Raw genomic sequence first — 15,575 nt, 5'->3', positions numbered from 1 at the left:
TAAATAAAATAATACCCAATTTAGTTCAACATGTCAGCCAACTACCTAAAAGAATTACAGATCATAGCGTATGAAAGACTGTCCCATCCTCCTACCCTAAGAGGGTGGTAACTATTCTTAAACTTAGAATAGCAACAGATCAACTAATGAATAACTTACCCTAAGATTTAAGAAAAATAAAAACAAAGCAGTAACTTGTAACAAAGCTGCAAACTATGGCTATCATTCATTTGCTAATTACTGACTACTTGTGTATGCTGTCTCCTCATCCATACACTGGTACTGTTAGTTACCATCAATGAGCAGCACAGTTACTACTATAATGCATTTAAGTGATGAAATATTCTTTGCATAACGTATTGATCTTGCTAATAATGCATGTTCAATTATCCAACAATCCAATGTGCAGCAAACAAATGTGAGATTAGAATTGTATTAAAATACAAATTAAATACACACAAGTTCATATTTAGAAATCTTGCATCAAGTGATTAAGTATTAACAATTTTCTCAAATTTTACCTTTTCCTTTTTCACCCACTGCAAGCAAAAGCGGTGGCAGTTTATCGTCATCAGGAACAAGGCTGATCTCTTTACGAACACAGTTTTCAACACCACATAGTGCTTTGTAACTTGAAGAACTAACAGGCATATCACTTGTAGTCTGATCAGCTGAACTGGAACTAGTCTTCTCGGCTTCTGCAGTAGGAGAACACTCTTTAGTTTCTAGAGTTACAGATTTATAACTATGTACCACCTCACTCTCTCCTGGAACAGCCTGCTGTGCATCATCTGAAGAAACCAAAGGACACAATTCCTCCATTCTTGTAATAGTATCAGCTTCTTCCTTAGGTTTTGGATTTACACCAGTTAATGTGCTATCTTCCTCTGGGTTTGCAGCCTGTGAAGAAGAAAAACCATATCTACACTCTTGTCTCACAAGGTAAACTTTCATTACTAGCATTCTAGAAGCAAAAAGAGAAGGAAATCTATCACAAATACTGAGCGTGCATTTCCTCTAAACAAGAAGAAAGCCATCAAATCTCTCGTGGATCTTCCTCCCTCCCTCCTCCCCCCCCCCCCCCCCCCCCCCTTTAGGAGTTACATTAGGTGAAGATGCATCATTCATTTATTTGTTTGGTAACACAAAATTCATATCAGAGCACTGCAGATGAGTCTTTTTAGCATACAACAGTCAGATGTAACACAATCAACAATAAACAAAGTACCCCTCCAGGAATCTGTTTGGTACTACTATTTCCCCACTCATAGCTACTGAACCTTGTCATCATTGTAATTTGCCATTACTGGAATCAGCAGTTCAGTACTGCAAGTGTATTTCTATTTCTAAACTACTTACTAATAGCTGTCTACCATCTTACAGTCTGATTCATTTCTAGTTTGGATTCAAAGCTATGCTACTCCCCCAGCCAAATGGGCAAGACAAGCTATGAGCACAGGCACATTAGGATATGAGCTGTCATCAAAAAACAAATCAAGAGGTGCGCTATTCAAGTATGTTAGACTTGCATCCTATCTCAACAGGGAAGACTTTGCATTGCAACAAGAAAAAACCTAACAGCTCCATGCTTGCCCTGTAATAGTTCTCCTGGTACGCCATCAGCTTCCAGCAATCATCCGTTTAGAGAATACACGTGTTGGGTGGGGGGAAGACACCAACCCCAAAAATAACACCTCAAAACACACAAGACAAAACGATCACTAAATTGGCCTCTAATCAACTTCTTTCCCACAAATTTGCTTGCTGGTGTTTCATATCACTTCATACTTTTGACCTTCATAGCATCCTGTGGCAGCATGTTCAGGATTATTAACCTAGTAAAGTACATCCTTTGCTGTACCTATTCTTCTTTAATGATTACTGCAATTACTCAAAAACCCCTTTTTATCTTTATTAATATAATCATAACAGCCAGTACAGACTCTTGCTTCCTTCTCCATGCACTGTAGTTTGCACTTTGTTTGCAGTACGGTGGTTTTGTTGGAGCTTCTGAAGCTGCATACAAGAACCATCAACTAATTGTTTCCTACTTTGTCCACGCTGCTTTTAATTTTAGCCATTGCTCATCTTTTGCAAGTGAAAAGTATCCTACTCCTTCCCCAAAATGGAAGATAGGCTGTACCTTTTGATTACTGCAACTTACTGGAATCCTTCCTTGTTCAAATGAAGTCACATTTACTATTATCCATTCTTCGTGGATTAAGGCTGATTTACATGCTATGCACCTGGTAACTGTTCAGAACCTCCATACAAATAATAATGATCTGGTCTGGTCATTAGCTTTACTAAGAACACTGTTAGAATCACAGGATTTATCTATCACTTGAGACAGTGCTTCAGAGCTATGTTTTAGTTTAAAAAGGCTCCAGCTGAGGAATCTCTCCAAATCTTTCCACAGCAAACTTATATTACTTCTTTGCACTTTTCACGTCAAGTGCAACTAGTTCAACACCATGAATACGACCTATTATAAAAAAGCCAATCCCCCTCTCAGTTGAATATGAGTTCACATTAGAAGCAATAGACAGATTGTTCCACACCCTATAATGCTCTATTCTAGGGCATTAAGCAACTTCTGGTTAGTCTAATCCAACAGGCAAACTATAGCAACCCACTGGAAAAAACCCACAAACTTCTACTATAGGCATGTTGTTAATGACTGGTTTTAGAACTGTGGATGAGGTTACCTTCATAAAAGTAATCAATCAAAGGCTTTGTAAAAAAAAAAAAAAAAACTTGTTTTGGAAAATTTTCTGCCATACCATTTTTGAAGTTCGAATACACCCCAAATCAAAGTGGTTCCCTTTGAAGTATGGTCTACAGAATATTTCAATCCAAGGACTTCACAGCCACCCCCCAAAAAAATAATCAAACATTGGCTCAGATTCCAAAAAGCTGTGAAGCAAGTGTCATATTATGGTATGTAAGGGGCCCCATCAATAGCAAGCAAAGCTATTTCAAGAGGTAATTCATGCACCTACACACACTTCTTAATTCATACCATATGCATCTCTGGCAAGTCAGGGTTTACTGGACTTAAGTCCTGTGACGACCTCTTTGCTCCAGATGAAAGTTTTGTTGTATCTGCCACTTCACCATTTGGCAAAATACCATCTGCAAACCAAACTCTCCTCTGTTCTTTGGGGCACAGCCCTAGGACAGGTTAAGAAAACAACACTGACTTCATATTGTTGTACTGTTCTAACAGCTGAAAGGGATAAAAATTAAGCCCCATCTCCCCCGAGATATACAGAGAATCTGTTTACTGGAACGCAGCACAGGTAGACAGTTTGACATCTCCCAGTCTCCAGTCAAGCAAATACATGCAAAAAAAAAATCTCATACTTGCAGAGGAAGCTGCCATGCCATAGTTAAATCTATCAATTCCTATATAAGGAAGGCTACTTCCTCAATCATCCCTCTGTAGTAAGATAAGAATTAAGTGTATATCACAACTGAAAGATGAAATACACTCTAAAAAAGTTAGCTTATCACCTTGTTTTAAAACTTATTTTCATTGAAGAAGGTCAGATATTTAATAAAAGTGGAACAAAGACACTACTTAGACACTAATCATTCGTATCTAGACACTACTTAGCCACTAATCATTCATATCTAGACAGAGAAGGAACCCCTACTCTTCCCTAGCAACTCTTCCCTAAACAACTACTTTTTGTTTTTACTGTAAGACTGGCAGTTGCAACACAAGCCAGAGATCTCCTAGCTATGTAAAAATGATGAAAGTAGTATTTACACAAAAAGGAATGACAATATAAACAGAGAGGACAACAGGAAAAAAGTAACATCTGCATTTCATAAATGGAGACTTAAGACAGACTTGGTCAAGCTCACACATGGCATCAAAACTGGGAACTGAAAGTAACTTGCCAGTGTCACAGTTTCCATTTCCCACAAAAAGCATCACTATACCAAATATGTATCCATGATGCAATAAACAACTCTTTCCAAAGAGATCCTGAAAGTGTTAGATATGTTATACTGTGTTTAGCGTACCTTCAGTACCAGGTTGTTTAAGTACTGAGATAGGTAACAATGCAGAAGGTGAAGGAGAGCTAGCACTACCAGATATCTGGGCTTCCTCCAAAGGTGGAACAGCAGAATAATACTCAGAGGAGATACTGGAATTGGGGACTGGACCAGTTGGACTCATCATCCTTTCAAATGCCTGTGCTAAAAAAATGCGGTTAGTTTTTAACATCTCACCATTGACTAAATTTAATTTGCAGTGCAGTATTATGGGTGCAGTTTTTTTGCAAGAGCAGCGCACAATCTGTGAGCTAGTTATGAAAAATGAACACTCCAGCTATTGTACAGAAGAAAATTTAGATTTCTTGATTTCCTACCTGCATATTTGCCTAATTTATTCCTACAGAAACAGACCTCCTTATACATCTTGCTACTGTTGCAGTGACTACATTGAACCATATGATCCCTGTACCTTGGTATAAATACATATATCACACTTACCAAATCAAATTCCATTCAGGTGGCATATTAAAAGTCTGGTATGTTTTCACCTTGCTATTTAATTATTAATAATCAGGATCTCAGTTTTTTTCTCCTGATGTTTCCATAAGCATCCATGCTTAGCTTTCAGTTAAGAAAAGGTTATCTTAGGATTCAATTACCGTAGTACTGTTAAGTGACTTTTAAAAACATCAGGACAAAAAGCTACATAAAATGGGCAAATAGCATGCAAGAACAAGCAGCGGTATGGCCTTTAAACACAAAGAAGGCTACTGTGAAGGGAGGATCACTTTTTAAACTCCTGCCACAAATGACCCAATAGCATAACTTTATATTTAGTCCTATGGAGTTAAAACTTTTTTTTCTAATGAAAAATATCCAATTTACTACTCAAAGTTTAAAACAAGAACTAAAATCCAACTAAGAGGTATAATTATTCTCTTCCTCCCTCCATCTCAGAAATAGGAAAACATACACCAATTAAAATAGTGAAGCCGCCCAAAAAGAACAAATGTTAGAGGTGCTAGTTGTACCTATTCTTCTTTAGTGATAACTGCAATTACTCAAAAAAACCTTTTTACCTTTATTAATGTCATCATAACAGCCAGTACAGACTCTTGCTTCCTTCTCCATGTACTGTAGTTTGCATTTTCGTTTGCAACAGCCACCACAAAAAACCTGAACCAGAAAAAGATTGAATTAAATATTATAGACAAAATCTCAGTATTTCCTGAATTAAGTTCCTATTATTATTATTCACTCCTTTTACTAAAACAGATTGTGTTATATAAAGCATGCATACACATTTTTGGAAGTAGCGAAGGAGAAAAGGCACTTTAGCACGTGCACCTTAATACGTTTCTGTTTGGGGAAAAGAGGAAGTACTTTTATTAAAAAGGCTTTTACTGCATCCAGCTCTGGAGTCCCCAGCACAAGACAGACATGGACCTGTTGGAGCGGGTCCAGAGAAGGGACACAAAAACGGTCAGAGAGATGGAACACCCCTCCCATGAAGAAAGGCTGAGAGAGTTGGGGTTGTTCAGCCTGGAGAAGAGAAGGCTCTGGGGAGACCTGATTACCGCTTTTCAATACATAAAGGGGGCTTATAAGAAACATGGAGAGAGACTTTCTACAAGGGCCTGCAGTGACAGGACAAGGGACAATGGTTTTAAACTGAAAGAGGTAGATTTAGATTAGATACGAAGACGACATTTTTTTACAATGAGGGTGCTGAGACACTGGCACAGGTTGCCCAGGGAAGTCATGGATGCCCCATCATTGGAATGTTCAAGATCAGGCTGGACAGGGCTCTGAGCAACCTGGGCTAGTGAGAGATGTCCCTGCCCATGGCAGGAAGGTTGAACTAGATGATTTTTAAAGGTCCCTTCCAACCCAAACCATTCTGTGATGCTATGATTAAGAATCATAAAAGCTCCACAATTTGGGCCAAACTACAAAGTCTGCTTTTGATTAGGGGTTCTTCCTATCCTGTTCCCAGAACTGCACCACAACCCATCCATACTATAAGCTTTTGAAATTTGTGAGGTATTTCTCTTGGATGAAAGCAATCCTTAGATGCCTACAAACCAACCTTCCACGCATGGCCAGGAACGCCCACATCAGGCCCAGCCAACATTGGTTCATGAAAGGCAGGTCCTGCTTGACCAACCTGATCTCCTTCTATGACCTGGTGACCCGCCTGGTAGATGATGGAAAGGCTGTGGATATCATTTACCTGGACTTCAGTAAAGCCTTTGACACAGTCTCCCATAGCATTCTCCTGGAGAAACTGGCTGCTCATGGCTAAGACAGGCGTACTCTTCCCTGGGTAAAAAGCTGGCTGAGCCCAGAGAGTTGTAGTGAATGGAGTTAAATCCAGTTGGTGACTGGTCACAAGTGGTGTTCCCCAGGGCTCTGTTTTGGGGCCGGTCTTGTTTAATATCTTTATCAACGATCTGGATGAGGGGATTGAGTGCGCCCTCAGTAAGTTTGCAGATGACACCAAGCTGGGTAGGAGTGTCGATCTGCTGGAGGGTAGGATGGCCCTGCAGAGGGACCTGGACAGGCTGGATCGATGGGCCGAGGCCAACTGTATGAGGTTCAACAAGGCCAAGTGCTGGGTCCTGCACTTGGGTCACAACAACCCCATGCAGCGCTACAGGCTTGGGGAAGAGTGGCTGGAAAGCTGCCTGCTGGAAAAGGACCTGGGGGTGTTGGTGGACATCCGGCTGAACATGAGCCAGCAGTGTGCCCAGGTGGCCAAGAAGGCCAACAGCATCCTGGCTTGTGTCAGCAATAGTGTGGCCAGCAGGAGCAGGGAGGTGATTGTGCCCCTGTACTTGGCGCTGGTGAGGCCGCACCTGGAATACTGTGTCCAGTTTTGGGCCCCTCAAGACAAGAAAGACACTGAGGTGCTGGAGCGTGTTCAGAGAAGGGCAACGAAGCTGGTGAAGGGTCTGGAGCACAGGCCTTATGAGGAGCCACTGAGGGAACTGGGGTTGTTTAGTGTGGAGAAGAGGAGTCTGAGGGGAGACCTTATTGCTCTCTACAACTACCTGAAAGGAGGCTGTAGTGAGGTGGGTGTTGGTCTCTTCTCCCATGCAGTTAGCGATAGGATGAGAGGAAATGGGCTCAAGCTGCACCAGGGGAGGTTTAGGTTGGAAATTAGGAAAAATTTCTTCACAGAAAGGGTAGTCAAGCATTGGAACAGGCTGCCCAGAGAGGTGGTGGAGTCACCATCCCTGGAAGTGTTCAAAAAATGGGTAGACATGGCACTTTGGGACATGGTGTAGTGGGCATGGTGGTGTTGGGTTGATGGTTGGACTGATGATCTTAGAGGTCCTTTCCAACCTTAATGATTCCTAGTTTTCACTTTCATTAAAAAAAATAATGCAGCCACCAAGCCAGGAAACATGAAATTGCTACTCCACCCTTAATTGGTTTAGTGGTGGACTTGGTATTGTTATGTTAATGGTTGGAGTGGATGATCTTAAAGGTCTTTTCCAACCTAAACAATTCTATGATTCTACACTGCTAAGCACTCAGCTCTTGCCAATGCTCTCTCAGATTCAGCTATGAAACAGAGCAGCACCTAAAATTTCTTGCTGTGAGCAGATGTAATCACATAAGGCCAGGTGCCCACAAAATACCTAAAACTGGATTTTTTTTTTTTTTTGAAGATCAGAGCTGGAAGCAGCTGGTATACAATTGCACAGCAATTAGAAAACTCTTCCAAGAAATATACGTTTCTTTGATTCTAAGCCCTCTGCAGCCTAATATTCAAGCCTGTATCTTACTCTCTCATGAAGAAGCCTTCAGAAAAAACACCCCAAAACCAGAATACATGCACAATAAAAGCAGCCAAGGAGGACACAAGTGATGATATATTAAAATTCTTATCTGGAGCGATGAAAATAATTCCACATTGCACCACTTATTCCCAAATTCACTCCTACTGCTGTTAATCACATAACTATTTCACATTAAACAACAGTGATAGGAACAAGGATTGAAACCCAGAATTGGGTCAGATTTGCTTTACTGCTTTGGTATTACCTCTGAAGATAATCTCCCATAAGGATTCAGGTAATGACGATCTAGTCTCATACCAGCAAAGAGCCATTCCCCATCCACTGATGTTGCAGCACTCTGTGCTGCACCAAGTCTCCCCATAACAAGCGCTATCAGTTTGTCATGAAATTCCAAGCTGCCTCTTCCACCTCACAGACAATTATCTAAGACAGAGCTCGCTGCTTCCCAAGCTATTTACTAATGTCTGCACTGGAACTCTGTTGGCTAAGTGGGCTCCCGAACTCTGTCAGAAAGAATAAGCACAGTTGCCTTCATGTTGCTAGTTCCCTTCAGCAAAGTATTTTAAAAGCTTGCTGAAGGCTTCTTTGAAAGAACAGAATATGCTCTTCTACTCCAACAGGATATAAATCCTGTCTATTTTTAAGCAGAGAGAGGGGAAAAAGTGCGTCTCTTTAGCCTGGACTACTACTGCACAATCCCATTCAAAGAATTATGTCTCTAGTAAAACTGTTTTCTGCAAGAGTTCCTGTAAGTATCTGGTGCTTTTCTCACTTTTCCCTTATGTTCTTTCAAGGGTGATTTGCAAGTTTTCAGAGAGTCCCACCACTTTTAGCTATATGCAGACTCCAGAGTCAGTATTAGCCTTTACAAAAGGTATCTTTTGAAACCCTGGTCTGACAGAAGCCTTCTACCACTGACCAGAGTTAAGCAAATGGAAAGAACACTAAAAGTCTTCTGCTACTCCTAATTATCTCCAGGAAAACAAAGTGGATTGCGGGGGGGGGAATGACAGCACACAACCCAAACAGTAGTGACAGAGAAAATAATTAGGTTATTACAAGTTAACTCCTTTAAGCAGGAAAAGTCACTGTAAAAACAGTAATACTTGATTGGTGCAATATGAGCTCAAAAAAGAAACTACTCCAATTGCTTCTGCATTAGTGTCACAGGTAATTTACCTCAGCTGAAAATGCACATGCTCAGTAAAGATGTTAAGAACATAACTGGTGAAGATTAATTGCTAATCAGTTACAATCCACCTTAGGGCTTCAAATGCTAAGCAGTACAATCCTTTGCAATTGGTTTTCTCCTCTTACACTCGGTGCCACTGGGACCCACAACAGAGGAGGTGGCTCAATCCTAATGCACAGGAGACAAGAGGTGAAGACAAACTAAGGGACAGGTAATGTAACAGGGAAAAGGAGATTACGATGAGGCTGCTGAGCAAAGAAATTGATTCTGGTTGAGCTAGGAAGAGGAAGAGTACCACAACAAGAGACAAACACCAAAATAAAGAAACAGAAGTTGTCTGGCCTCACAAGCGCTGCAGATGGGAGAGAAAGCAGGGACCACTAACCTCACACTTCCCTCCAGCACAGAAGCCAGAATTCACAAGTCTTGCCATTTTCATTGATAAAAAAAAGCTGTAGGACCACATGAAAACAATACAATTGTCTTCCAGAATAGTCCACAGAAGACAACTGTGAATCCTACCAGTTTCTCCAATGTCCAAGTGGTTGAAAACACAACAACCCACACCACGTCCACAAAGATTGTTTTGTTTGTTTTTTAAGATAAATAGTTTTAATAGTAACTTTACTATTAAAAAGACAAGAAGTCTTACAAGGCAGAAATTTAAGCTGTTGCACATTCAGAAAAGCTATGACAGAGTTACAACTGCACAGCACTCCAGGATCCATAAAGTTTAGATACTCTATTCTGCCTTCACTCATTCTCCCAATGAACATGCATCATGACACTCCCTCTAATTACACTGTCTGCCAAAATCCCTCTGTTAACACACACGATTAGCAACACTAACAGCTGATGGTTGTAAACAGGACTGTGTAGTGAAAGGTGCTTTTATCCTCATCTCTAGACAAGGTGCAAGAAATTTCACAGCAAATGTAAACAGGAACTTGAAGTCAGTCAGTCTTATGACTAAAACGAAACCCACTCTGAAGAACTGCTTTTTAAACTGTTGCAAAATTTCAACAGGATATTCTGCCAAGTGATCAAGTTCAATGACTTCTATGTTGTCACAATGAGTTCTTAATTTTCTTGGCACCCAAATTCAGACCTACATTTTAGTTCACACTTACTGGAGTTGAAGTAAATGGTACTATGCTTTGAATACACTGCTAGAAGAGGCAACCTGGGAAAAAATTACCAAGCCTTTCCAGGTGCCTCTCAACACTGGGGATGCAAAAAGTTAGTAAGTACTGACATTAGTCTTTGCTGTATCTCCTCATCCATGAAGTTTACAGAGGAACACTGAAAAGTAAGTTCATTAGTATTGTCAGTATTTGCCTTTATGCACTAGTACAAGTGTAAGCCACAGTAGCTCACAAGGGAATTCTGGATTAAGAATAAGCTTTGACATTATCTACTCACTGCAGAAGACCACAGGCTAAAAAAAGTTCTATAGATTACTTGCTCAGTTGGTGAGTACCATTCACCCCACAACAGCAGCATACTTTTCTCCTGAAAAATTATACATCTAAACACATAGGAGGACAGATTTAAGCTATTAATCCTTTGCATTGGTATTGCTGGTTTGCAGCTCCTGAAAGAAGGCAATCTTTCCAGGTTCATGGACAGTGTTTTACAGGTAGTATAACCACTTACCTGAATTCCAATCGTCATCATCTCATTTTTTTAAAGCTTAAATACTTAAGCTTAACTTAAAAGCTGAGTAAAAAGCTGATTCACTATGACTACTATGAAGTAGTCCACTGTCTCATCTTCCTTGTTCTATGCAAAACACATTAGTCTAGCCAGTAATGGGAAGACAAAAATAAGAACATTCTCCGTACTTCCCTTTAATTATTTTCACAAAAAAGGTCATATGTTTCTTAATTAATATCAGTATTTTGCAACAGTCTTTATGTTTCTATGAAGGAAAAATAAAATTAGTTTTTTAAAAACTAAAATATTTTGATCCTAGAAAAATCCTGTCAATATTCTCTCCCTTCTGTTTTTGGTTATCCCTAAATCAGAATTCATCTGCTTTCAGTAACACAGGACCCCTCTCCAACAACTTACCTTTCCACATGCACGACAGTGATGTCGTCTTTTTGTAAACGTGAACTTGACTTGGCAGTTCATGCAGTTGGGTGCCTCTGAATCAGGAACCCACAATGGTTGTTTCCGTGAGAGAGTTGCAGGTATTTTAAGTGATTCTGCATTTTCAGATGTTTGACTTCCTCCAGCTTCAGAGCTGCTTTCCCCAGAGTGCATGGGGTCAGAATTTTTACCAACATTTATGCTGCTGCCTGAGAGGGGAGCTTCTGGGGTAACAGAACTAGCTTCTTGGTCTTCTCTCTCAGGTACATCTGTTCTATTCAGTTGTCTCTGACCAACAGCTCCTTGGGAAAGGCCAAGCAACTGCTTTGGTCTTGCACCTTCAGTACGAACATTAGAAACTAGTGTTTCACTACTACTCTCCGTCATGTCCTGAATACAAGAAATATTATCTCCTGTTGCAGATTCTGATTCATTGGCAGTAAGAGATACTTTGAGTTTACTATTAATGCTCATTATCTCCTCCAGTTTTGCTTGCATATGTTCTTCACTGACCTCTGTGAAATCCAGGTTGTTCACATTTGTCAAATCCCCTTCATTTGCATCAGCTTCCATTAAGTTACTATCATTGTCTGAAGACTTCAACACACTGGACTGAAGACTTTGTCCATACAAGAAATCATCAAGCTCAGCGTCGCTTATTAGAGTATCACTTTTAATAACATTCTCCTCAACAGTAAAGTCAGCCATAACTGGGCACATACTTTCACTGTAATAAGAGTCTATACCAACACCATATGGCTCAGCTTCATACTCTAGAAAAGCAGAAGCAAAAGCTTTGATTTGCTGAGAATCACTGTCACCAATTACATTCTCCATATCATACTTCTCTCCATCTGTACTTTCTTCTACAATACTTTCGCTGATTTTAGCTACATATCCTTCCTGCTCATGCAAGTCAGTTTTTTCGCAGTGTTCCCTACCCGAGAGATCAGTTTCAGACTTTACAGCATGAACAGTTAAAGTATCACTAATAACCTCCGCCATTTCATTTTGAGGTAGAGGATTAACTTTTTCTTCCGTTACAACTAATGAACCACATATAGATACAGGAAGTGGAAGACATGACAGCGAGGTCTGGATATGCTCAACTGAAATACACGAAGTGGAAACACTCTTTAGTATTTCAGTGCTATGAAGTTCTTCACTACCTACGCTCTCTTCTGTGATTTTCTTTTCCACTTCTACTTCAGCTCCTGTTTCACATGAGGAGCCTGGTAGAACACAATTTCCAGGTAACATTGCATGGCTTTTGGGCAACTGAGGCCTCTTTGGTAGATCTGAAGGCATGGATTCAACGTCACTCTCATCTTCTGAGTCTACCTTTTCTGTGGTATTTCTTCCATACATCTCTTTGCTTGCTGAAGAGCATGCACTTTCATCTTGTGGTTCACAAGGCATTTTTTTGTATGCTTTCTCATCTTTGGGACTGTATGCATTCAAATTCTGTGATGTTACAGGGACACATGCAGTATTGAGGCAAGCAGTTTGTTCAAGCTGATCAAATACTTCACTGTGCTTTACAGATTCTGTCCTGTATTGATCATCACATGGATCCAAGATCTTTGCTGCAGCATAGCTGTCTGATTTTGAAGCTAAATGACTAATCTCTGTTTTAAGATGTCCTGAATCTTGTAGCATTGAGTCCCCATCACTCTGCTCTGTACCTGAACCACCAGTGCAATCAGCTGATGACATACAGGTAGGAACAGGTAATACACCAAAGCCAATCAAATTGTCACTGTACTGGAAGTCATCTGGCTGCAACTTCTGAGTATCTTTGTGAGCAGCCACTGAATGCATTAAGTTACCTGTGTCATTAACAAGATCACACACAGGTATACTACACCTTCCCAGGTTTGAAGCCTGAATTTCATTTAAGGAACCACTGTCCACAGTGGACAAAAGATCAGGTCCAGCAACGCTCTTCTCATTTTGTGGTGAATAACTCAGAAGCACTTCACTTGTTCCAATGTGGCTAGCTAGAGAGATTTCTTCTGATGAAGTACAATTGTTAGCATCCTCTTGCAGTTTTGGTGTTGGGTGTACATGTTGTAAGTGATCCAGAACTGAAGAAAGTGAATGGTGTTTTGACTCATATGGATTTTGAGGTGTTCTGTAGCAGTCATATTCATCTATTTTAAGCAAAAAGAGATCAAAAGCAAAGTTTATGAAACTCCTCCCTCTCCACAGTGCACTCCCTCTAAATCCCATCTCTTCATCCATACAAGCTTTTGTTTAGCATATGTTACTTCCAAATTCCACAGCAACAGTCATTTGACCAATATTATTACGCTGGAGAATGAGGCAGCACAGCAACTAACCTGTATTCTGTTCAAATTCATCAAGTAGTTTGTCCAAGTCACAGACTGCAGCTTTAAAGTAACTGTCCATTCTAGTTACAGCTCTAGTGAAGCTTCAGCCTTCTTAAACCTAAAAAGAAAAATACAGCATTTCATTCCCAGCATTTTGCTGTTTATAAAGTCAAAGTGTTATTATTAGAAGACAACTTCTATGAAGTACTTTTCCTTTTTAATAACACTTTCTTCTCTCTCCATGTTAACAAAACGTAAGTACCAACAGGGCTGCAGACTGTCACCCCCTATGTACTCTGAATATGCTCTACAGTATACTCAGTACAATATGCACAATACGCTCAAAAATTCACCTTAAATCAGGAAATTGAGGCCAAAACCCAAATGCATCTGCAAGTGCATGGCACTGTAATGTCAGGAAGTTTAGACCCAGAAGGGATACTAGGAGGGCTGGTGGTGGTGGCGGGGCAGGGGGATCTGTGAGGGGAGAGATCCGTCGGGGCAGGGACTCTGGGATCTGTGGGGAGGGACCCGTGAGGGCAGGAGCTGGGTGGCGTGTACCCGTGTTTCTGGAGGTGAGGGTGGCTTGGGCGTGGGTTTTGAGGGGATGTGAGGGAGCAGCCAGGGCCCGCCGCTGGAGTGTTGGTGTCTGGGTCTCCTGCGGGCAGCGGCCAGTGAAACTGGGACATGGGGACAAGCTTTTATGGGGACAATCTTTTTAGCAAGGCCTGTTGTGACAAGACAAGGAGTAATGGATTTAAACTAAAGGAGAGTAGATTTAGAGTAGATTTAGAGTGGATATAAGGAAGCAATTTTTTACAATGAGGGTGGTGAAGCACTGGAACAGGTTGCCCAGTGAGGTAGTGGAGGCCCCATCCCCGGAAACATTGCAGGTCAGGTTGGATGGGGCTCTGAGCAACCTGATCTGGTTAAAGCTGTCCCTGCTTACTGCAGGGGCGTTCGGCTGGATGACCTCTAAAGGCCCCTTCCAACCCAAAGCATTCTGTGGTTCTATGATCTTCTAGTTTGACCCCCTATACATTTTACACCACACAGTTCACAGGCAAAAAACCAAAACAGGCCATCATCACCCCTGCAACACAAATGAACTGTTTAAATAAATGATGCCTACACAATCCCAGACATTCATGCTTTAAATTGCAGCAGGAAGCACAAAAAGTATCTTTCTGTCGGCAGAAGTGCCAGCAAGAAAAAAAGCCTCCTTTAGGAGTTCAAACCTGACAACCAGTTCAACACAGAGCATGTGAACATGACATTTAAAAGAAACAGATTCTCTTAGTTCCCAAGCTATCCAACCAATCAACCTCAATTTACTTTCAGCTGTGACCAAATGTTTCAGGTAAGACTAAACACAGGCTAAAACCTAAAATATATCAGGACTATAAAGCAGATAACCAGCTGAAGCATGACAGAGTCATCTAAACACAGAGCTGCAAGGTGTTCAAGCAGGCTGAGGTCAGTACTCCTCCCTGACAATGGCCAATGAGCTGCCTTTAAATCCTCCTTTCCTCCAAGGCCAGGAAAAAAAACCCTAACAAGTATGCAGCACGGTAATTCAGCTCACCATCACTATTCTGCTCAAAATACAAAAACCGTTAACTCATTAACTTTCTCTGAGACACAAGCAAAATAGTTTTTTTTAAAAAAACCTTTTTAGAGACTTACCAACTTACGAGAAAGCTATTTATTGATCACATTCCCTATTGCAAAACATCCCATTTCATTTGTTTAATGAAGATTTCCAGCCACTCAACATTATGCCTTTTTCGTGACTCTGAAGTGCTTTCTAATTCCACATCTTTTTCATGCCTGCACACACATACTGTGCTATTATCTATAGCATATAATCAGGAAGTTATTTACACTTCCCTTAAGTAAACTGAAGGGACTCAGATCCCTTTAGTCTAATGTCTGGAAACTAGACCTGTGGAGGTCTGTCTAGTTTTCCTTCTACTCTTGCATTTAGTCCCTGCATCAGCTGACTTCACACCCTACCCCATTCAATGTACTTTGACCATCCATCTAGGACTATCTCTTCTCAAAGCTTAGAGACCAAAGAAATACTTAAATTCTCCCGTATCACTTACGCCACACTGCAGCTACAGATCTAGATTC

General features: G+C 40.8%; 1 protein-coding gene across 4 annotated transcripts in view; it reads right to left on the bottom strand.

Moving 5' to 3' along the window:
- Positions 1–15,575, bottom strand: part of ZFYVE16 (zinc finger FYVE-type containing 16) — a 36,402-nt gene that overhangs the window by 12,149 nt on the left and 8,678 nt on the right. For 3 of the 4 annotated variants that reach the window (XM_075727195.1, XM_075727194.1, XM_075727193.1), the window contains exons 2-7: positions 13,449–13,557; positions 11,086–13,259; positions 5,091–5,187; positions 4,036–4,212; positions 3,023–3,174; positions 522–900 (exon numbers count right to left, since the gene is read on the bottom strand). In XM_075727195.1, coding sequence (XP_075583310.1) covers positions 522–900; positions 3,023–3,174; positions 4,036–4,212; positions 5,091–5,187; positions 11,086–13,259; positions 13,449–13,518 — 3,049 coding nt within the window. In that variant the 5' untranslated portion in view covers positions 13,519–13,557. The remainder of the gene's footprint in view (positions 1–521; positions 901–3,022; positions 3,175–4,035; positions 4,213–5,090; positions 5,188–11,085; positions 13,260–13,448; positions 13,558–15,575) is intronic. The other variant, XM_075727196.1, reaches the window with a different exon arrangement.

This window comes from Pelecanus crispus, chromosome Z, assembly GCF_030463565.1.
Source record: "Pelecanus crispus isolate bPelCri1 chromosome Z, bPelCri1.pri, whole genome shotgun sequence".
Lineage (NCBI taxonomy): Eukaryota > Metazoa > Chordata > Aves > Pelecaniformes > Pelecanidae > Pelecanus > Pelecanus crispus.
The sequence above is the reverse complement of the archived record's forward strand: the minus strand, read 5'-3'. Positions and strand labels throughout refer to the sequence as shown.